At 42.9% G+C, this 24,032-nt stretch overlaps 1 protein-coding gene across 1 annotated transcript in view; it reads right to left on the bottom strand.

The window, feature by feature from the left end:
• Nucleotides 1-11,852: 11,852 nt before the first annotated feature.
• LOC128693473 (juvenile hormone esterase) overlaps nt 11,853-24,032 on the bottom strand; it is a gene marked incomplete in the record, with an annotated part of 54,864 nt that continues 42,684 nt past the window's right edge. The window contains 1 exon segment of the mRNA XM_070097320.1: nt 11,853-12,264. Coding sequence (XP_069953421.1) covers nt 12,157-12,264 — 108 coding nt within the window.

Here is a 24,032-nt window from a genome sequence, read left to right as displayed (position 1 = left end):
TACACAATAAATTGAAATGCATGTTTTCTGGGACGGAGTTGAGGGAGTGTGAAACTATTTTGAGGGCAGTGGTGATGGTTAGGGATCTGGGTAAGGTAAAAATAAGTAGGCTGTGTAGGATGTCGGCGGAAAGGGTTGTGGCTCCGGTGGAGGGGATTTTCCCCATGTATGACTGGGGATGTATATGGAGAAGGTTTGGTAGGTTAAGGTTACAACCCCGTGGACGTGAGGTGATGTATCGGTTTTTGCATGGGATTTTACCATCGGGAGTGGTCTTACGAGCTAGACGGGTGGTTGAGGGGGGGGGGGTATGTGGAATATGTGGAGGGGAGGATTCTGCATTCCATGTAGTGTATTTTTGTGAGGGGTTGGGGAGCGTCAGGGGTTGGTTGAGCAGGGTGTTGCATAAGATAAGTGGTCAATACTTCTCTGTTCTGCGGGCATTGAGTCTTGATGTGGGGGGTATGGATGAAAGTATTATTAGGGCTGTGGGGTACATTATGGTAGATTATGTCTACATTATGTGGGGAATGAGGGGGAAAGGGGTGAGGTGAAGAGGAGGGTATTGGCTGTTACGTTTTCTAAAACGTTGTGCCGTAATAGAGAACTTTATGGGAGGAGGTGGGAGCGGGATTTCTCTGAGGGATATAGAGACCTTACATTAGAGATTTTATTAAATTTGTAAATTAGGTGGGTGGGGCAGGGTAGGGATGGTACAATGTGTTATGTTGATGGGCTGTCAGGGGTGAAAACGGGGTCGCCTCCTGGTATGTAGCGGGTGAATGTGTATGAACTTGGGCGTATGATGTGTATTCATGGTCTGTGACGAGTATACTCAATATATGTGTTTGATTTTGCAGTAGGACATTGTTCTATATATGTTACTCATATGCATGTTGTTAGATGCTTGTAGAGGTGTCAGTGTGTTGGATCCTTGTTTATTAATATATTCTGTGTTTGATGAACATATTGTTTTTACCTTATTCTCAATGCATTACGTTAATTGTATTTAACGTATACGGTGTCCTACTTTATAATTTACAAAGTGACAATATATGCATATTATGGTGTGTTTTGTTAATCATATACCAATGCAATTGGAATTAGTCGTTTATTGGTTATCATAGGTGTAGGGGTTTTCATGTATGGGTGAGGAGGGTTATTTGTGTTATCTCAAGTTCATGTTTATGTGGTTGTTTATGATTTATCTGTGTAAGACCTGTTTTTGTCTTTATCTATCTCTTGTATTGTATTGTTCTAAATAAAATATAAAAAAAAAATCCAACTAAATATATTTTAGATAAGTTTACAATAATTTAAAAATAAAAAAACACAATGAAATACATTTTTTCGTTAGGTTTAGAATTATTTTTGCGAAATTATTGCATACACAAATTTTCGCTTGCCTTATTCGGCAAGAAGAGCGTTGCTATTTAAAAATGCCAAAGTCGCAAGTTTTACCAATTCGGCACGACAAATACATATTAGCAAAATTCACTGTGAAAAAAAAGAAAACAACTCATAACGGTGCTATATACAGGAAACCTCATTCCAATATCTCAGCTTTTATTGATAAACTAAAAACACTAATAACACAATGACATGAACAAGCACCACCTACTTCTAGCTGGAGACTTCAACATTACCCTTGGACTAACAGATGACCAACCTGAACCAATTTCATTAACAGAACGAACAATACACTACCCATACCAGCTATAATAAAACCAACGAGTGCAACCATAATTGCCCATATGTGGACAAGCATACTAGCCCCCCCCCCCTTAAATCGGGGATAATTCCAGACAACACTACTGACCACTGCCCTACCTTTCTCCTAACAAACATTTGTAAGCAACCAATGGAATACAGTAAGTTCTCATTTCGACTCCATGATGAGGTAGCAATAAGTAACCTCACAGCAGAGCTAAGTTCAGTAGACTGGCCTACAGAGCCTTCTAATGCCAATGGTATCGATGAATGGATAGACATATTCCTAAACAAAATACATAGATTATAATAAACATTGTCTCATAAAAACTAAACAGATCACAAATAAAAGACTAGGTTGCCCACGGCTTACTCACAGCATTTTAAGATCCATCGATAAGAAACATCAATATGAAAAACAGTATAGACGAGGCTTAATAACCAGAGATTTTATTAAACACTATACGTCAGTCCTCATCAAACTAGTAAGAAAGTCTAAGCAATTGTACTATTCTAATAGATTCACTGAAACGAGAGGAGATATAAAAAGGACCTGGAAGACACACTCAGATCCTGAGCACCACAAACTGAAGAAAGCTAGAAATATTGCCCTAACAAAACCAAATGAACCTAACTCCAGCCTATTGATACAGCTAACAGAATAAATGACTTCTCAACCATAGGATCAAATCTCATTGTTCGCATCGCTATTGGGCCGTGCGGACGAACTGCGCAGTAGCTCCCACTTCACCTGGTTTCTGCGCAGTTTTCACTGATCAAACATGGCGGATTACACCGGCAGGAGGATTAACACAGTCTGCATTGAGCTGTTAAGGGGTTCTCTGAGCCCTGCTACGATGAACGTACTTCTTCCTGCAATTATTAGGGATCTATATGGCATCCCTAACGAGGAACTGTATGGTGTGGCCCTTAATGGGATGAAAAGAGTATTTGTGAAGTTTCTGAGGACCAGTTTCTACAGCAGTGTGGTGGAGGAGTACCAGGAACGCCGAATGTGCCTCAACTCGACGATGGATGTGTGCATGCATGACGTGTCTACTTACTATACGTGGGTACGGGTGAGAAATGTACCCTTCGAGGCGACTAAGTTTGGTATAGAGGAAGTTTTTAGAAATTACGGAGTCATTCATGAGGCTAGAGGAGGGGTATGGCGGGATGGACCATATGAGGGCCTCCCGGAAGGTTCATACAACATCAAGATGACCTTAAAGAAGCCTATACCTTCGTATGTGATGTTGACAGGCAACAGAACTCCGGTATATGTGTCTTATGCGGGACAAAGGAGAACGTGTCGTCTTTGCAACTCTTATGACCATATAGCGGCGCAATGTGCACGTAGAGTTGCCCCTGGGGTGCCAGCCCCGGTGGAGGAGGTCCAGCAGACGAGTGTGGTGGCGACGGCGAAAATTGGGACTCCTCTATGGAGTGAGGAGGTGGAGAAGGAGGGAGATCAGATGAGGACGTGTGTCACACTCCCGGTGGAGGATGGAGATCCTACTCCAACGCCTGTGGTGGTGGAGGAAGTGGTGGAGTCGACACAGGAGGTGTCCTTGGAGTCTGTGCTCCAGGAATTCTTGGAGGAGACTTTGGTAGGAGAGGACATGGATGGACGGACCAGTGATAAGCAGCGATTGCAAGGGCTGAGTGAGAAGACGGAAGTAACAGGGAATAGTGGAAAGGATACACTTGTGGTGGCAGAGGTACACAGGGAGGATGTACCTGAGGAAGAGATGGCTTTGGGAGGCAGCTCTAGGAAGCGGCCAGCGGGGTTGACTGAATTAGATGACGTTTTAACACCTGGGCAAAGACCAGGTAAGAAGGCATGGGCAGAGGTGGTTCGAAAATCCCCTACAGGGGGGGGGAGTACAGGGAAAATCGGGGGGGGAGGGACAGGGGGGGGTAGGGGGTCTTATTAAAAAGAGTAGTAAGGAAAGTGTGAGCAGCTTGAAGGGGAGTGTGAGCAAGCCACAGCGGCACAGAGGTAAGCCGCCTTTCCTTGACCATTCAGGTGTGTAACGATAAATGCTAATGGCCTAAAGACTGAAGTAAAAAGGGTATGGTTGGAGTGGTTCCTCAAAAGGTATGACGTGGATGTTTGTTTCTTACAGGAGCATAACCATAAGTGAGGTAGCGAGTTGCGATTGAGAGGATATAAGTTGTTTGTAAGCATGGCAATGCTTTTAAAGGGAGGAGTGGCTGTTTTAGCAAAGCAGACCAGTCCATTGCGAGTCATGGGGTGGGAGGAGGGGTGAGAGCAGGGTATGTTTTGTGGGAGTTTATATGCCCGCGATTGGTAATGTGAGGATAAAAACAGACTTTGTTCGGGACGTATTGTTATACTATCTCAGGGGTTTACCTGCTATCGCGATAATTGGAGGTGATTGGAATTTGTGATTAGGCATGCAGACGTCATACCTAGGGGGGCGGGGTGCGTGTTGGGTGTCTTACGGGATGCATTGCGTGATGTCGGGGTCGTAGATGTGGTCGGCAGGGGGGGGGGGTATCAGGTCGAGCACACCTATGTACAGGGGAGTTATGAGGCAAGGTTGGATAGGATTTATGTGAGGCAGGGGATAGGAGTGGAGAGGGTTAGAACAGTAGACGTGGGTTTATCTGACCACAGAGCAGTGTTGGCTGACCTTCGGGTGGATGGTATTCCGAGAATATATCAGAGTTATTGGAAATTAAATGTGAGGCTTTTACAGGAGGAAGATCAAGGTTGGTCCTTTCAGACATGGTGGAAAGGGTTTTGGGAGGCTAGGGATGAGGAGGTGGATTTGCTAGATTGGTGGGAGTTGCAGGCAAAGGTGCAGATTGCAGGATTTTTTAAGAGGGGCAGGGAACGGGCACGCTGGAGGTTTGGATTGCAGAATTATTTAGAGGGCCAGTTGAATGATTGTTATGGGGGGGTAGGGAGGGTGCGGGAGGAGTTATGGGGGAACTTAGAAGTCGTTTAGTGGAGATGCATAATGAACGTTTTGATGCACTCAGGGTCAGGGCAGGATTCGAGGACGTACTAAAAGGTGATAAGCCAACCGGATATGTACTCCGAAAATTCAAGGACAGACAGTTGAGGAATACCGTGGCACATATAGTTGTGGAGGGAGGGGAGGGTTATGTGCAGGGACAGGGTCTTTCTGACACAGTCTATCAGTAGGTATACTGATTATTGGTTTACGGAGAAATGGAAGAGAAGGGGAGGGGTGGTTGGGTTAGAAACATTTAGAGCTATAGGGGTTCATCAGGGTATGGGGCAGGGGGATCGGGAATTGTTGGAGGGAGGCATTACTAGGGCAGAGGTGGGGGAGGTGGTGAATGGGTTGAGTCAGGGGAAGGCACCGGGAATAGATGGGTTATCTAATGATTTTTACAGAGCACATTGGGAGGATCTGAGGGAGTGCCTAGTGGCGGTTCTGAATTATATGTTGAAATGTGGAAGGATGGCGCAAACACAGAGAACTGGGGTTGTTGTTTTGGTGCCAAAGAAGGGGGGAGAGGAGAAGGGTTTGGGAGATTATCGTCCGTTGTCGTTAATGTGTACGGATTACAAAATTTTTGCGAAGGTATTGGGTAACAGGTTAAAGAAGGTAATTGGGAATAGCGTACATGAGGGGCAGTATGGGATACCGGGACGGACTATGAAGAATGGGCACAGTGGGATAAGGGATTTTATAGAGAACTGCCAGGGAGGGGGCGTCCTTGGCTTGGATTGGGCTCAGGCCTATGACTGCGTGAAGAGGGACTTTTTGTGGGGCTGTTTGGAGAAATTGGGTTTTGGAGGGGGGGTAGTGAGGTGGGTGCGCACTCTATATGAGGGGGCTGTCATGAGGGTGCAGGTTAATGAAAAGCTGGGGGGGGCGGTGATGATAGAACAGGGATTAAGGCAGGGTTGCCCGCTGTCGCAGTTGCTCTTTGCATGTGTGCAACATCCTTTCTTTGAGGCTGTGGAGGAGGAATTGCGGGGGGTAGGGGGGGGAAGCATGGGGGGAATAGTAGGTTATGTGGATGACACAACTGTGTTAGTTACGAGTGGGGAGGCTTTAAGAAGAGTGGGAGAGGTGATAAGGAGTTTTGGGAATGTTTCAGGAATGGTAGTTAATTTAGCAAAGTCTAGGTTATTGGAAGTAGGAACATGGGTTGGGGGGAGATTGGGGGAGGAGATGGGATGGACGGTTTGTGACAGAATTAGGGTGTGTGGGATATGGTATATGAAGCAGTTGCAGGAATGTAGGAGGATTAACTCAGAAACAGTCACGAGTAGGGTTATAGGCAAGTTAAAAGGTTTGAGGGTCAGTGAAGTGGCGTTACAGCAGAGGGCTTTGGTAATTAACTCGGTGGTGTATAGTAAGGTCTGGGGTGTGGCGGAGGTGTTCCCTTTGAGGGTGCAGGATATACAGGAAATACAGAGGAGGGTGTTGAGGTTTGTGTGGGGGTTTGGGAGGGCCTGGTTGTCCAAGGATGTGGTCATGACGGAGGTGAAACGGGGGGGACTAGGTTTGTTGGCCTTAGGGCCTAGGGTAATGGCATTATATATTAAGCAGAGGTATCTAAGGGTGGGGGGAGAGGGGTGTTATGGTGGATAGGGTGATGAGGGATGCTAGAAACTGGTGGTGTGGTAGGGATTTGAGAAAGTGTGAAGATGTAATAAGATTCATGTTGACAGTGGGGCAGGTTAAAAGGTTGAAGGTAAACACAGTGGTGGGTGTGGTGTGGGGAAGGGGTGTATTGCAGGGGGTCTCAGTATACCCCATGTATAACTGGGGGGTCATATGGGGGGAGTTCAGGAAGCTTAGGATACCAGCAAGGGTTAGGGAGATGGTATATCGTTTTCTCATGGGTGTGGTTGCATCTAAGCACATGTTGCATAAGATGGGGTTGGTGAGAGAGGCAACATGTTTATTCTGTGGGGAGGAGGAAACTGCCTATCATGTGGTATATTTTTGTTCATCTTTGGGCGTGGTGAGAGTCTGGATGGCGGGGGTTATTAGGTTGTTGGGGGGGGGGGGAGTTGGTCTTTTCTTAGATCTTTGTCGATGGATGTTAGTGGGGTAGCAAGTGAAGTGGGGAGGGCTTTGATGTATGTTATGGCAGATTATTTGCATGTTTCTTGGGGTATGAGGCAGATTAAAGGGCAGTTGAGGATAAAAGCGTTAGCAGCAAGGTTCTTTAGGACAAGGTGTAGGAATAGATTAATATATGGGGGGAGATGGGAATCAAGTTTTTCGGTAGGTTATCGTAATCTCACTGTAGCACAACTTCTCAGGGAACAGGGGGGGGGGGCAAGGGACGGGTCTCCTTTAATGTGAGGGGGGGGGTGTAAGGTTGTGCTAGTAGTGTGGAAGGTGATGAGAGAGTGAGCTAGTGAGGGCATACATTCGTGAACTGGTTATGTTCCTGGAGAGTTATTTTATATTTGCGTTCAGTACCATGGTTTCATTCAGTAACACCTGGAACGTCATACATTTACATATTTTGGTTTGGGTATATTATTGCACTCACTGTCAAGGATAGGTGGCTTACGCAGCTGTTATGGTGTTTTATGTCATGCAGTACTGAACATGTACAAAAATGATACTGCCAGTGAATTCTAGTAATCCTCTTTATTGATATGAGATGTGTTAAAAAATTTAAAATAAAAGAAGGAAACACTGTAGGTCAAGAGTACGTTAGTATCGGATGATGCTTGTAGTTTTAAACACGTAGCTGCCCTTGTGGCTTAGCGCTTCTTTTGATTTTAATAATAAAAAAGTACTTTCCTTTAAAGTAATACTTTTACACACATTCATGTCAAGGATGTATACTTTGTGTTTCAGATAGAGAGATTAGGATCTTATGTCCAGTCATTAACAAGTTTGATCTTAAGCTAGGATTTAGTTAGTTGTAGGGGAGTGCCTGTATAGTCTTCATTGAGGGGGTTTCTTGCCCCGTCCTTGTGTGGGGAGAACCAATTTGACATGTTTCATTGTGATAATTCTAGTCTTGGATTATATTAAATATTTACATAAGCTAGTTTTAAAGCTGAGGTAGCATGTAATGTATTCTCTTATATTTTACGTGTAAACTCCATGTTATACAATGTTGTTATGACAGTTTGAATTTCATGGTTGATGCTTTTTTATTATTGATATTAAATATTGTGGGTGTATATTCTTCCGCTTATACAGGTGTGTGAGTATAGCAATGTAATGTCCATATCTGTTTTCCTATGTACTTTTATATTTTTGTGTTTTGTTTTGTTCATGCATCACCAACTTCTGGTAAATTCTCATTAAGGTTTAATGAGGTCAGGGTATAACCCTAATTGTTAGGTTACTTAAGGTATTTCTTAGAACGGTGCATGTAAATATTTTTGTCTGCACTGGCATTATTAATTATTGTAAAAGGAGGGGTTTTGTAGGACATGTTGTTGGATGTGTAACTGGTGGTAATATGGCTATCAGCTATAGTGTTATTTGAAGTACTGGGATTGTGTGATAGAGGAATTTGTTAATATCCAGTATAGTTCTTCTTTTATTAAACTCTTATACATTCTTGTATTTGTTGTAAGTAAATGAGTGGGCAATGAACTGGATTATATGAGAATGTCTTTGTATATAAACTTTCATGTACAATGTAAATAAGTGTGACATTCTTTGGATTATATAGCCTTTGTTATAAGATACTGGTTGTATTTTATGGATATAATAAACCCACCTGTATGTTCAGGTTTGGGTTGTCCTTAGTGCAGTCACATGTATGTTCGGCATTTTTTGGGGGGTATCAAACATTTAAAGTTGAACGTGTTTTTCTTATGTATAAGTTTAGTGCTGGGATAGGGAACGTGGATTTGTTTTGTTTTTAGTATTTAATGGTTAACATGTCTTTGTTTATGTGACGTATGTATAGCATACATGTATAATGTGTATTGTGTTTTTTTTTTTAAATAAAATATAAAAAAAAAACTCCAGCCTATTGATACAGCTAACAGAATAAATGACTTCTCAACCTTAGGATCAAATCTCGCCAGTAAAATTTCAGTAAAATATCCGAGGGGGTGATTAGATGGAGCCTACCCAACATCCCTCTTATCTGGCACCAGCCGAGCCCACTGAAGCCACCATGATTATTAATTTGCTAAAAAATAAATCAGGAAATACAGCTCATGTCCCACCACTATTGCACAAACGAGCGGCTCATATCGTCTCACCCGCCATCACATTTCTCTTTAACAAATCTCTAGAAACCAAATCACTAGGATTACACAAATACACAAAGGCGGTGACCCAACATACATAAACTACTATAGACCAATATCAAACTTGCCTTTACTATCCAAAATCTTCAAGAAACTCATACACAATAGATTATACTCCTTCATAACATCACAAAGCATTCTCAACCCCTGCCAGTTTGTCTTCTCTAGAAACAAAAGCATAAATGACGCAGTTATAAAAATGCTAGACCTACATGTACAGCACTCAAGAAAAATTAATATCCACTTGGACTCTTTATCGACCTTAAGAAAACCTTTGATGCGGTAGACCACAATATCTTGCTTCACAGACTCGACTTGCACATATCAAGTCTTACCTTGCTAATAAACAGTAATATGTCTCTACTAATAGCACAACCTCCCAGCAAGACCTCTGGACACTGGCGTACCACAGGGAAGCGTTCTAGGCCCCCTACTTTTCCTGTTATACATCAGCGATCTCCCAAACGTATTGCAACAACTCAGACCTATTCTCTTTGCTGACGACACAACTTTTGTCATCTCCCACCCTAATCTTGTCTCAACACTATTGTTAATGAAGAACTCGTAAAATTATCGACATTGATGACTGGTAATAAACTCACACTTAATACTGACAAAACCTATATTATGTTTGGAAGCAGAGCAAGTGAGGTCCAACTAAATATTATGCTTAACAATAATACGCTTATTGTTATACATAATAAGGGAAAATTCCTGGGTCAGCATCTTGACAGCAACTTGAAATCCAACACCCATATCCAACACAACAAAAAAAAAAGTATCCAAAACAGTTGACATCCACTTAAGATATGTTATTTTGTACCACAAACAGCTCTACTTACACTATACTGTATTAATGTTGGTAGAATTACCGACAATGTGTTAGGCAAAAGGACACAAGTGCAACTAATGTGACATTGCGGCAACGTTTCGTTCTCCAGGAGCTTTGTCAAGTCGTTACATAACCGCTTGACAAAGCTCCTGGAGAGCGAAACGTTGCCACAATAAAATGTCACATTAGTTGCACTTGTGTCCTTTTACCTTACACTATACTATTCACTCATCTAACATTACCTCACCTGTGCTATTTGTGCCCGGGGCTCCACAACAGCAACTAACCTAAAGCAACAATAACCCAGCAAAAAGCTTCAGTGCGGATGATCACACTGCTAGACAACACATACTCCTCCCTCTCTTCAAAGACCTAAACCTACTCACTATACAAAACATTCACTCTTACACCTGTGCAACCTACATTTTCAGAACAATAAAATCTACTAGAAATCCCGAACTGAAGCAATTTCTTGTTAGTTGCAACAGGATCCATTGACATAATACTAGGCTAAATCTCTTCAAAAATTCAATGTATGTAAAAGGGCCCAGAATCTGGAACTCTCTGCCAGAAATCTCCAGAACCACTGACTTAGCCAGCATTTTCAAAACTACCGTTAAAAAACACCTTTTTTCTCTAACATATCCCAGCATCAACTAAATATGTAAAAGCTATAAATATCCTCAATGCCATGAACGTTATAAACAACGTAAACTTACTGTCACTATCTGCAACCCTCCCAAACCTGTAATTCTCTCCAATACACTTATTAAAGCCATATAGTTATACGATATTCAGTTATCTTGTACTTACTGTAATCTCCTAAATTTACAACTACTGTTATTGCCCTCTTAATCTTAAGTTAGTCGTAAGTTTGCCCAAAATGCTCTACTTATTCAGGGACTTTCGGCATGTACACCTAATGTCATTCATTCTCTTTTGTACAACCACTGTATCATGCTGAAATAAAATATATATTATTACAGAAGGGATATAAATACACTGGAAAATGTACAAAGCAGGGTGACAAAGTTGATCCCATGTATCAGAAATCTTTCCCACGAGGACAGAATGAGGACCCTGAATCTACACTCCATTAACGCGGGACATTGTAGAAAATGTATATAAAAAGCGTTTCATTAATAATGTCAGTGACGGGGTTTGTTTTGAAAATGGACGCGTATTAGTCTTGAAGAGCAAGCAGAACAGAAGAGGTGTATCAGTACCAGGAGGGCGGCGGCTGAAGCAGCAAATTATAAGATCTCGTGGTTTGGTGTGTGAGAAACAAGATTGGCCCTAGTTTGGTGTATGTGGTATATTTTAAAAGCCCTCTAGACAGGCTGTTATCCCTAGGCGCCAGTACATATTTTTACATAATGTAATAACTTTACAACTCTAGAAAGGCGTAGAATTACGGGAGCTATGATTGAGGTGTATAAATGGAAAACAGGAATAAATAAGGGAATGTAAATAAATTGCTAAAAGATATTTAGCCAAGACAGCACTCGCAGCAAGGATATAGGAAAGGACTGGTTCAGTAATAAAATTGTGGATGAGGGAAACAAACTTTCGAGTAGCGTCTCATATATGTCGTTCCGAATAGGTAAAACTTGCGATTTTGGCTTAAATAGTAACGCTCTTCTTGCCAAATAAGGAAAGCGACAATTTGTGTATGCAATAATTTCGCAGAAATCATTCTGAACCTAACGAAAAGAATATATTTCATTGTGTTTATTATTAATTATTGTAAACTTATCTAAAATATATTTAGTTGGAGTAGGCTAAAATAAATTACGCTTATTACAATAAGGTTAGGTAAGTTTTCTAAGGTTCTTTTGCTACATAATTATAATTTTTACATTACCATAAGTGAGAAAAATATATCTTCAAACGTACAAGAGAAAATTTTAGAAAGGACTTAATTTTAAATGAGTTCTTGCTAATTGACCAGTTTTACCTATTCGGCACGACATATATAGATATATATTACGGTATTTATCAAAAGCACTGGCCAATAGACAAGTAAATATCACAAGGATAAATTAAAACACGACGTAGAAGGGATGTGTATATTTCGGTACTAATCAAGGAATGTTCACTGCTGACTAGACAAACCTTTCAAGCCTCGTATAGGGACATGCCTTGATGCCGGTGGCCTCTTTATCCAAGGAAGTGGACCTAACCTCTTATCTGGATCAAATTTGGTTTCATCTACGTCACCTTTCACTGTATGCTCCACATGTGTTTAGCGCTTATGCATAATAATAATTAATATAATAATAGATAATTATTAATAATAATACCCCCCCAAATAAACATTTTGGATGTTAAGTTTCAGCTTAGATGATTTTGTCACTTGCTACAGTTCCTCTCTTGTCTCTTTCTCCTCCATTTTGGGTGTGACTTCTCTCTCTGGGTACAGTATGAGGTTCTCCTTAGTGGGAAGTGACGTCCAGAATTCCATCATCTGTGAGACGGAGAACAAACACTATAACTGAGTAGTAGAGGAGGTATAATATGTTAGTGCTCAACTTGTGTAATATTATACCAGCCTAGATGTAGTTGCTGGGGTCGACTCTCAACTTGTGGTTTTCATTTTTACTGACCAACACTCATCCTGTACTCTCCCAGAGCACTCTCATGACCATACTAGTGTTCACCCACTCAGAGGCGTGGTAAGGGCGGGGGCCGCTCCAGGTGACACCATTTAGGGGGTGACACCATAGAACCTCTAAAGAAGGTGACACTAATGACCAAAACCATGCTGCAGCACCCTAAGAGAAAAATTCTTCGTTTCTATATAGCCTATTATAGGATTACAAGTACAAACAGGCCTATATAGGGGAAATCATTGATTTTGATGATGTGATAGATGATTTTGTAGGATTGAAGGCAAGGAAATGATATATCAGATTCTTTGAAATGTTACCTGTACTCAAGGTTAAATCGGAACTAGTGTTTTTCTTTATTTTTCAATTTTTTTTTTCATTGTTCAACATGAATAAATGTAGGATCTGTTGCTATACTCAAAGTGGTGTTTGAGTTTGTTTCCTCAATATTACTACGATTATTTATTTTATCATTATTAAAGTTCTGTTTATGGCCTTTAAACGTTCTCATTGCTAAACATTAGTCACTGGTCATGCAGCAGTGATGTAACGGGAGTTTACTACCCCATCCCCCCGCCCTTGGATTTCATGGGGGTGACACCAAAGATGCCGCCCCGGGTGACACCAACTCTAGCGACGCCTCTGCACCCACTGTTATCTTTGTGGGTCCTGTTCTATAAGTTCATACATACGCTTCAACCGTTTTTCTCTTCTAGTTCATTCCACTTTTTGACAATTCTAAGGCACAAGCCTTAGAATGGTCAAAAAGTGGAATGAACTGAAAGAGAAAACGACTGATGCTCATAAGTCGTCTGAGTGGCTAGTTTATTGTGCACTCCATGTTCATCCTGTCAGCGGTAACGCAAAAATAACAAAAAAAATTTCAAATGTCACCATGGGTCTTATCAGACCCCACCAGGCATAATTACATCACGAAAAAATGTATTACAGGAATTTATATATATTACAATTTCTTCATATAGCTAGTGAACACACTACAGTAGAGAGTTACAATTTCAAAAACTTTTAATTATCTTATTACTACTAAAATATTACTCTATTGGGCTGATGAAATATTTCCTGGCACCCATACGTCTCGTGTGCCTATTTAACTTCCATATATTCCTCTTACTCCTGTTTTTCGGAAATTTGAATAGACTTTTTCCTCCCCTCTATCGCCTCTCCTGTTTTTTTTTTTTTTTTTTTTTTTTTTTGTAATCTAGTGTTAAGCCCGCGACTTGCCACATTATTCTTTCCACAATATTTAGTTTGTGGACCAGATGTGGACGACACCGTGCTGGCGCTGCATACTCTGTGATGGGTCTCATGTCTTGCATGGCTAAGGAAAACAAAGAGACCCCCACGGTCCATATCAAAGTTATTTGCTTTTAAGAACTAACTACAGTCCAGAGAGTTACTCACCAAGTCGTAATAACAGGCTGCAAACAAACCACGGAACGGTGGGATTTAAACCCATGACAAGTGAATCATAAAATTCCAGGCCAGTGCGTCACTCGACCTGGAGTTTTAGGACTCACCTGCATGGGTTCAAAACTCAGCTGTGCCGTGGTTTATAGTCTAGTATCCTTCAATTCCGTCTGCATAACTGAAATTTTGATTATATAATATGCATAAGGTTCTCTTCCTATTCTTCCCTCCCTGGCCACACCTGCTGGCTTATCAAAGTGGTCGAGCAACGAACATGACATACAGGAAAAATGCATAGATATTAATAAGAAAGGTGGGACCATAGTTGTCACAAATACTTGTTATAGCCAATAATTCTACTGTTTCTGGTTCCACCACAACCATGTCCTGTTTGGTCCATGGTCAACCTGAGGTAGTTCCTGAACTAAGGTCAGGGATTCATCGACCACACAAAGCCTCTGCAGAGTTCCTAGAATGTGATATAAACAGGGCAAGTCTCGAGCCAGTTATTAAGGTTACTGGTTCACTGCTAACAGCTTAACCAGATAGTTTATATCAGTAATCTGTAGCTACAGTATCTCTTTCTGTGATTTATTAGTGATGATAAAGTTTTGTACCCTTTCTCTACAACCTCTAATTGCTTATCTTCGTCTCTTACGTAATTTAGGAACCAAAACTAGAGAGCATAATAATTAAAGATGCGGTTTGTCAAGTGTGGCAGAGTCGATTTGTTTTTTGTGATAATTTGTATTCTAAATTATTGTCTTTGCAACCGAGCATTCTCTTGGCTTTGTTGCTCGCAGACATTATTATTATTATAATCAAAGAAAGCGCTAAACCGACAAGGGTCATATAGCGCTGCGGGGCAGCAAATAGTGCGGAGGTTATAAACAGCTGGGTGGAGAAGGGATCAGAGGTGAGGGAAGAAAAGGGTTGGAAGGGACGCGAAGGGCTGTGTCAAAGTTCATATGAAAAGGCAGTTCTGATAAAAAGTCAAAAAGTGATTGTGAATCAAAGAAGGGTTCGTCTGCAAGTAGAGAAAATAAAGTGAGAGTGGTAGGGCAGCGGTGTCGTTGGAGGTAAAGCCTGCGAACTCGCTGGTAAACCGGGCAGTCGACAAGAAAGTGAAAACCGAAATAGGGACCCAACAAACCTCACAGAGGAATAGGGAGTCTATTCATGAGACACCCATGGGTAAGGCGTGTATGACCAGTGCAGTGCCGAGAGAGCGCAGTCTCCCGAGAACGGCAACGATGGTAAGATGGCCCCAAACCTAAAAGTGGTTTAATAGAATACAATTTGTTATGGTGCATGCCTGACCACCATTGTTGCCAACGGCCGCAAAGACGGGCCGAGATAACTGGAAAATAGTCCCTGAATGGAATACCCCTATAAGAAACTGGAAGATCTTGTACCGCTGACCGTGAAGCAGCATCTGCTTGCTCATTACCCTGCACACCAACGTGTCCAGGGACCCAGTAGTAAACGACATCTTTATTTTTGATAGCCACACGGCGCAACCATTGTTGAATAAGGAGGACTAATGGATGAGGGGAATTAAACTGTTTAATGGCTTGTAAGGCACTAAGGGAATCTGAAATGAACACAAACGTCAAAGGAGACATATATGTAATGCGAAGAAGTGCTATGAGAATGGCATACAACTCATCAGTAAAAATACTAGCCGAGTCTAACAAGTGGCCTCGGACAACTTCAGCAGGGAATATCGCCGCGAACCCAACACCATCAGAAGATTTAGAACCATCTGTACAAATAGCAATGGCATGGGCATGTGACCGGAAGTGCTCGAGAAAAAGAGAGCGAGTAGCAGGAGTGGATAAGAAAGTTTTGGCGCATGGTAGGGAGGGGGGAGAATAGACATGAACCATCAGAACTTTTTCCAAATTACATACATAGGGGAAGACGAGCTAATGGTAGACACGTAGTCTCGCCAACAAGTGCGTTTAGGGTCATGTATGATGTGGCAAGCAACTACCCTTGCCCGCTTAAAATCCAACAGACGCTCCCAGGTACAATTATAATAACGGCCCCACACCACACGTTTCAAACGTACTGCACAGGCGCATGCAGGAGACCACCAAGGTACGCAAGTCTGAGAATGCCTACCTGAGGTTAGGGGGATAGAACGTGCCGCCACAGTTAAAACTAAGATCGAAAATTGGTGTGCCAGTTCATCAATAGAGAACGAAAGGGGGCCTTCACAACCGGTGGTAAGATGAGAGTATAAGTCCCATTCTGCTCGTGCAAATTGCCAGCAAGGGCTATGAAGCGGTCGGTCATATGTAGTAGAAGTAAGAATAATAGGAAAGTGATCACTATCATGTAAATCTGGAAGAACAGACCAAGCAAAATCAAGTGCAACTGATGAGGAACAGATAGAAAAATCAATGCAGGAGAGAGACTGAGTGTGAGAGTCAAAATGAGTAGGAGTACCCATATTTAAAACATGAAGAGGATGAGAAGCGAGAAGTCTCCAACTGATCACCAAGAGAGTCATAGTGCGACTCTCCCCACAGATGATGGCGAGTCTTAAAATCACCAAACAACAAGATGGGCGGCGGTAGAGAAGGAAATAAAAATGCGATACCTGATATACAGAATGCCCGGGAGGAAGAAAGATATAGAGAGCAAACTGTATGCTATCTGTGTAAATATGAGCCGCAGTATATTGCAACAGAGAACAAACAAAAACGTGTTGATTCGATATATCAACGTGCACAAGAGGCGCGCTTTCATTAAATGATTCATCAGGAAAAGGATCAGAAGAGTGTAACAGCACATAGCCCGAGAAGGGGTGAATGATAGCAGAACGAATTTTGGGCTCTTGTAATCCAACACATCCTGGGGACAACTGGGAGAGCAACACTTGGAGTTCTCCCTGATTGCCCCTGAGGCCACGAATATTCCATTGTAAAATGGTAACAATAAGAAACGATAAAACTTATGGTCTTTTAGAATCAGTAAAGTCAATGTGCGGGGGCAACGGTAAGTGTGTAAGCAAGGAGGAATCAGAATGCTGCGTAGGAAAAGATTGTTGCGAGAGTCATGAAAAAAAAGGGGTAGAAGGAGGCGCTCTGGTGTCCATCGAGGGTATCGTCTCCATATTATAGCTGGAGATAGCGTCTAACGTCTCAGCAGTTAAGGAAGCTGATGATACCATGATGTCAGAGGCAGGAGAGATAGAGCAAGTAGAGGTCGGAGTAACTATGGAGGCAACCAAAGAGGTCTGAGGGGGCGGGGAGTATGAACCTGGAGGGATGCGTTAGAATGGGAAGAAGAGTCCTGCAACAGAAGAGGGGACTACATGAGGGAGGGTGTGAACCTCCACCTTCGTGTGACAGTTGGAAAGGGGGTGAGCACTGGGCCCCGAAGTAGAAGATAGATTCAACTTTACAGGTGATAGACGCGAAGAAAGTGTAGGTCTGCGAGGTCTTGTAGACTAAGAAGCGAGCGAGCGAGATGAAGCAGTAGAAGGAAGAAGAGGTGTGAAGGTAGGAGTTTCAGAGGATAAAACCGCAAAAGAATTAGAAACAGGAAGACATGGTCGCAGAGGGATTGGGAGGTGGGAGGACTGTGGAGGTTGGAGGTCTCCGGGTTACTCGAGCATAAGGGACACGAGGTAGTTTTCCCTGAAGGCGGAGCTGAGAGACAGCCATAGTGTATGGAAGGTCCTCACACTCCTTAAGAGAATGGATCTCTCATTCATTACGATAGACTTGACAACCGCATGAAAAGAAGGAAGAGATTCATTGCAATTGAGACAAGAGGGAGGAAGACCAAGATGTATTGGAATGATCTGCTGCACCGCAGACCGGGCATTCCGCCGCAGATCTGCAGTAGTATTTAGCAGGGTGTCCAAAATGTCAACAATTATGACACTGTTGGGGAGTGGGGACTACTTTATGGACCTCTAGGCAATGGCCTGTAATATAGATAGAGGACGGAAGTTTACCTGGAGTTTACCTGGAGAGGGTTTCGGGGGTCAACGCCCCCGCGGCCCGGTCTGAGACCAGGCCTCATGGTGGATCAGGGTCTGATCAACCAGGCTGTTACTACTGGCCGCACGCAAGCTGACGTACGAACCACAGCTCGGTTGGTCAGGTACTGACTTTAAGTGCCTGTCCAGTGCCTTCTTGAAGACAGCCAGGGGTCTATTGGTAATCCCCCTTATGTATGCTGGGAGGCAATTGAACAGTCTTGGACCCCGGACACTTATTGTGTTCTCTCTCAGTGTACTCGTGGCGCCCCTGCTTTTCATCGGGGGAATGTTGCATCTCCTGCCGACTCTTTTGCTTTCATAGGGAGTTATTTTCGTGTGCAGGTTTGGTACCAATCCCTCCAGGACCTTCCAAGTGTATATTATCATGTATTTCTCTCGCCTGCGTTCGAGGGAATACAGATCAAGGGCCTTCAACCGTTCCCAGTAGTTTAGGTGCCTTATCATACTCATGTGTGCCGTGAAAGTTCTTTGTACACTCTGCAGGTCTGCGATGTCGCCAGCCTTGAAGGGGGCTGTTAGTGTACAGCAGTATTCCAGCCTAGAGAGCACAAGCGATCTGAAGAGAATCATCATGGGCTTGGCATCCCTAGTTTTGAAGGTTCTCATTATCCATCCTATCATTTTTCTAGCAGATAAGGTAGATACACTGTTGTGGTCTTTGAAGGCGAGATCCTCTGACATTATCACTCCCAGATCCTTCGCATTACTTTTCCGCTCTATTGTATATTTAGAATTTGTCGTATACCCTGACACATTTTTAATTTCTTCAAGTTTTCCATATCTGAGTAGTTGAAATTTCTCCTCGTTGAACTTCATATTGTTCTGAGTGGCCCATTCGAAGATTTGGTTGATGTCCGCTTGAAGTCTCGCGGTTTCTTCGATGGAGGTCACTGCCTTGGTAATCTGGATGTCATCTGCAGAGGAAGACACGGAGCTATGGCTTACATCTCTGTCTATGTCAGAAATGAGGATGAGGAATAGAATGGGAGCGAGTACTGTGCCTTGTGGAACAGAGCTTTTTACAGTGGCTGCCTGGGACTTTACTCTGTTTATTATTACTCTGTGTTCTATTTGTCAGGAAGTTGTAGATCCATCTACCAACTTTTCTTGTTATTCCTTTATCACGCATTTTGTGTGCTATTACACCATGGTCACACTTGTCGAAAGCTTTTGCAAAGTCTGTGTATATTACGTCTGTATTTTGTTTATCCTCTACTGTATTCAGGACCTTGTCATAGTGGTCCAGTAGCTGGGACAGGCAAGAGCGACCTGCTCTAAACCCGTGTTTCCCTGGGTTGTGTAACTGATGGGTATCTAGGTGGTTGGCTATCTTGCTTCTTAGAACCCTCTCAAAGATTTTTTATGATGTGAGATGTTAGTGCTATCGGTCTGTAGTTCTTTGCAATTGCTTTACTGCCACCTTTGTGGACTGGGGCTGTCTGTTGTTTTTGGTGTGTGTGGGATGACCCCTGTGTCCATGCTCCCTCTCCACAAAATGGTGAAGGAACGCAACAGGGGCTTCTTGCAGTTCTTGATGAACACGGAGCTCCACGAGTTTGGGTCTGTGGTAAGAGTGCATGGGCATATCATTAATTGCCTCTCCAAAGTCTTGTGGAGTTAGAATATCCGAGATTTTTGGGATGACCAAATTTTGGGTTTCGTTCATAAAGAATTAATTTGAATTGTCGACTCTTAGTCTGGGCAGTGGTTCGCTGAACACTGAGTCATATTGTGACTTTAGTATCTCACTCATTTCTTGGCTGTCATCTGTGTATGTTCCATCTCGCCTAAGCAGGGGCCCAATACTGGATGTTGTTTTTCCCTTAGATTTGGCATAAGAGAAGAAGTATTTTTTTTTTAGTTTCCTTTATGGCTTTTAGTTCTTCCTGTGACTGTTGTCTCCTATAAGATTCCTTCAGCTTAAGTTCGATATATGCAATTTCATTGACTAGTGCCTCCTTTCCTATTTCAGATATATTGACCCCACTCAGCAGCTCTGTGACTCTTCGCCTTTATCTGTATAGGGAACGTCTCTCTCTTTCTAGTCTACATCTTCTCTTTCTTTTTCTTAATGGAATGTGTCTTGAGCAGATCTCAAGAACCACAGAATTCATTTTTTCAAGGCAAAGGTTCAGATCCGTATTGTTTAGGATATCTTCCCAGCTTGTTTCATTTAGGGCATGATTTACTTGATCCCATTGTAAGTTTTTGTTATTGAAATTGAATTTCGTGAAGAGACCTTCATGACTGCTCACATTTTGCTGGTCCGAAGCCCTGTGCATACATGTCTGTACCTCTATTATGTTGTGATCTGAGTGAATTGTCTTTGATACAGTTATATTACGTGAAGATGAGGTCCAGCGTATTTTCTAGTCTTGTAGGCTCTACTATTTGCTGGTTTAAGGTGAATTTGGTGCAGAGATTGAATAGTTCGCGTGTGTGTGAATTTTCATCTGAGCTGCCTCCCGGAGTGATCTCTGCTAAAACACTGTTGACTATACTCCTCCATTTTAGGTGTCTCAGGTTGAAATCTCCTAGTAGTAAAATGTTTGGGGCAGGAGTTGGGAGATTTTCCAGACAGTTTGTCAATTTTCTCAAGCTTCTCCTGGAACTGCTGGGAAGTTGCATCTGAACATCGAAATGGTATAAAATACCGACAACTTGTTAGGTAAGACACATATGCATCAGTTAGGTATCTTTATTTCGAAACGTTTCGCCTACACAGTAGGCTTCTTCAGTCGAGTACAGAAAAGTTGATAGAAGCAGAAGACGTGAAGACGATGTAATCAGTCCATCACCCTTGAAGTTTTGAGGTGGTCAGTCCCTCAGTCTGGAGAAGAATATTGTTCCATAGTCTGAAACAATATTGTTTCAGACTATGGAACAATATTCTTCTCCAGACTGAGGGACTGACCACCTCAAAACTTCAAGGGTGATGGACTGATTACATCGTCTTCACGTCTTCTGCTTCTATCAACTTTTCTGTACTCGACTGAAGAAGCCTACTGTGTAGGCGAAACGTTTCGAAATAAAGATACCTAACTGATGCATATGTGTCTTATCTAACAAGTTGCATCTGGAGGCTTGTATACTACCACAATGACAAGGTTTTGGTTTTCAATCTTTACCACCAAAACTTCAACTACATTTGAGGTGTTTAGTAGTTCTGTGCAAATGAGCGACTCTGTGACATACAGGCCAACCCTCCCCTCTGACCCAGCATTCTGAACCCGGCTATAAATACTCACGTACCTTCCACCCCAGGTAGATCTGTTTGTGACTTGAAAAAGCCCACTGTGTGGGCGAAACATTGTCAATAAAGGATCACATTATACTGCATATGTGTTTATATTTCCACTGTGTCGGTATTTTATACCATTTATTCCCAGAAGGTACAGGGGTATGAGAAGAGTCTTGAGAATGATCCAGTAACGAAGCCGGGTCAGAACAGGGAACAAGGTGTGGGATCAGAAAGGGGCCTGGGAGGAGAAGGGATTTCACTGAGCGAAGACTCCATAATAAAGGTGCTTCTTTTGTTTTTCCTCCTTGTTATTTTAAGAAAAAAAGAAAGAAGGGAAGAAAAAAAGAGGGTCAGCAGAGGGACAGTCACTAGGAGGCATGGGGGTGGGGGGCGGAAGCTCATCCACTCATCCGAGAGGGCCTCGAGTCCACTGGCAGTGAAGATGCAGCATGGAACCCGTGCCATACCCTACCCTTCACGCCAGTAAACCAGCGCTCCGGGATAGCAGCCTCACATCTACATAGTCACCTCGGCTGACAAAAGAAAGGGCGATCGGAAACCCGCAACAAAGCATACCTCCTTCGGCTGCCACCTCCCAGAACCGACAGGCAGCTTCTGGAGATACACCCATTATCTGAAGGGCACCCTGCCCACGTCTCGGAAATCCAGGAAGGAAGCAGGGCACCTTCTGACAATTCAGATTCTGCAGCAAACCACACCACCCCCGTGGGATCCCACCGAGTGGGATGAATCCCAGCATGCCTTAACCCACCTATTAACGGTAATGCCAGAGGGGAGGACCCCAGAGGCCACAAACGGGACCGAAAAATGGGAGGGGGAAGGAAAGGGTAAAAAAAGGGGGGAATGTGGAGGATGAGATAGGGAAGGGAGGTTTGGGGGGGGTAATTAGGTTCGGTCTGAGGAAGAAGACCAAAAAGTCCAATTCCTCAGATCAATAGCCTCTTGCGGTTGGTGAGGGGCTCTTGATTTAGGGAATTGGATCTGTGCTCCAGCTCCCCGAATTAAGCCTGAATGCCTTCCACATCCCCCCCAGGCGCTGTATAATCCTCCGGGTTTAGCGCTTCCCCTTGATTATAATAATAATAATAAAATGAAAGGGGGTAAGGCAGCCGGGATTGATGGGATAAAGATAGAAATGTTAAAAGCAGGTGGGGATATAGTTTTGGAGTGGTTGGTGCAATTATTTAATAAATGTATGGAAGAGGGTAAGGTACCTAGGGATTGGCAGAGAGCATGCATAGTTCCTTTGTATAAAGGCAAAGGGGATAAAAGAGAGTGCAAAAAATATAGAGGGATAAGTCTGCTGAGTATACCTGGTAAAGTGTATGGTAGAGTTATTATTGAAAGAATTAAGAGTAAGACGGAGAATAGGATAGCAGATGAACAAGGAGGCTTTAGGAAAGGTAGGGGGTGTGTGGACCAGGTGTTTACAGTGAAACATATAAGTATTTAGATAAGGCTAAAGAGGTCTTTGTGGCATTTATGGATTTGGAAAAGGCGTATGACAGGGTGGATAGGGGGGCAATGTGGCAGATGTTGCAAGTGTATGGTGTAGGAGGTAGGTTACTGAAAGCAGTGAAGAGTTTTTACGAGGATAGTGAGGCTCAAGTTAGAGTATGTAGGAAAGAGGGAAATTTTTTTCCCAGTAAAAGAAGGCCTTAGACAAGGATGTGTGATGTCACCGTGGTTGTTTAATATATTTATAGATGGGGTGGTAAGAGAAGTAAATGCCAGGGTCTTGGCAAGAGGCGTGGAGTTAAAAGATAAAGAATCACACACAAAGTGGGAGTTGTCACAGCTGCTCTTTGTTGATGACACTGTGCTCTTGGGAGATTCTGAAGAGAAGTTGCAGAGATTGGTGGATGAATTTGGTAGGGTGTGCAAAAGAAGAAAATTAAAGGTGAATACAGGAAAGAGTAAGGTTATGAGGATAACAAAAAGATTAGGTGATGAAAGATTGAATATCAGATTGGAGGGAGAGAGTATGGAGGAGGTGAATGTATTCAGATATTTGGGAGTGGACGTGTCAGCGGATGGGTCTATGAAAGATGAGGTGAATCATAGAATTGATGAGGGGAAAAGAGTGAGTGGTGCACTTAGGAGTCTGTGGAGACAAAGAACTTTGTCCTTGGAGGCAAAGAGGGGAATGTATGAGAATATAGTTTTACCAACGCTCTTATATGGGTGTGAAGCATGGGTGATGAATGTTGCAGCGAGGAGAAGGCTGGAGGCAGTGGAGATGTCATGTCTGAGGGCAATGTGTGGTGTGAATATAATGCAGAGAATTCGTAGTTTGGAAGTTAGGAGGAGGTGTGGGATTACCAAAACTGTTGTCCAGAGGGCTGAGGAAGGGTTGTTGAGGTGGTTCGGACATGTAGAGAGAATGGAGCGAAACAGAATGACTTCAAGAGTGTATCAGTCTGTAGTGGAAGGAAGGCGGGGTAGGGGTCGGCCTAGGAAAGGTTGGAGAGAGGGGGTAAAGGAGGTTTTGTGTGCGAGGGGCTTGGACTTCCAGCAGGCATGCGTGAGCGTGTTTGATAGGAGTGAATGGAGACAAATGGTTTTTAATACTTGACGTGCTGTTGGAGTGTGAGCAAAGTAACATTTATGAAGGGATTCAGGGAAACCGGCAGGCCGGACTTGAGTCCTGGAGATGGGAAGTACAGTGCCTGCACTCTGAAGGAGGGGTGTTAATGTTGCAGTTTAAAAACTGTAGTGTAAAGCAACCTTCTGGCAAGACAGTGATGGAGTGAATGATGGTGAAAGTTTTTCTTTTTCGGGCCACCCTGCCTTGGTGGGAATCGGCCAGTGTGATAATAATAAAAAAAAATAATAATAGCCTCTTGCTCGCAGACATTATTTAGTATATGTAAGTTGATTGCTTATGATTGCTTCATGGTTCTTCTGTTTCAGCT

This window comes from Cherax quadricarinatus, chromosome 57 (assembly GCF_038502225.1).
Source record: "Cherax quadricarinatus isolate ZL_2023a chromosome 57, ASM3850222v1, whole genome shotgun sequence".
Lineage (NCBI taxonomy): Eukaryota > Metazoa > Arthropoda > Malacostraca > Decapoda > Parastacidae > Cherax > Cherax quadricarinatus.
The sequence above is the reverse complement of the archived record's forward strand: the minus strand, read 5'-3'. Positions and strand labels throughout refer to the sequence as shown.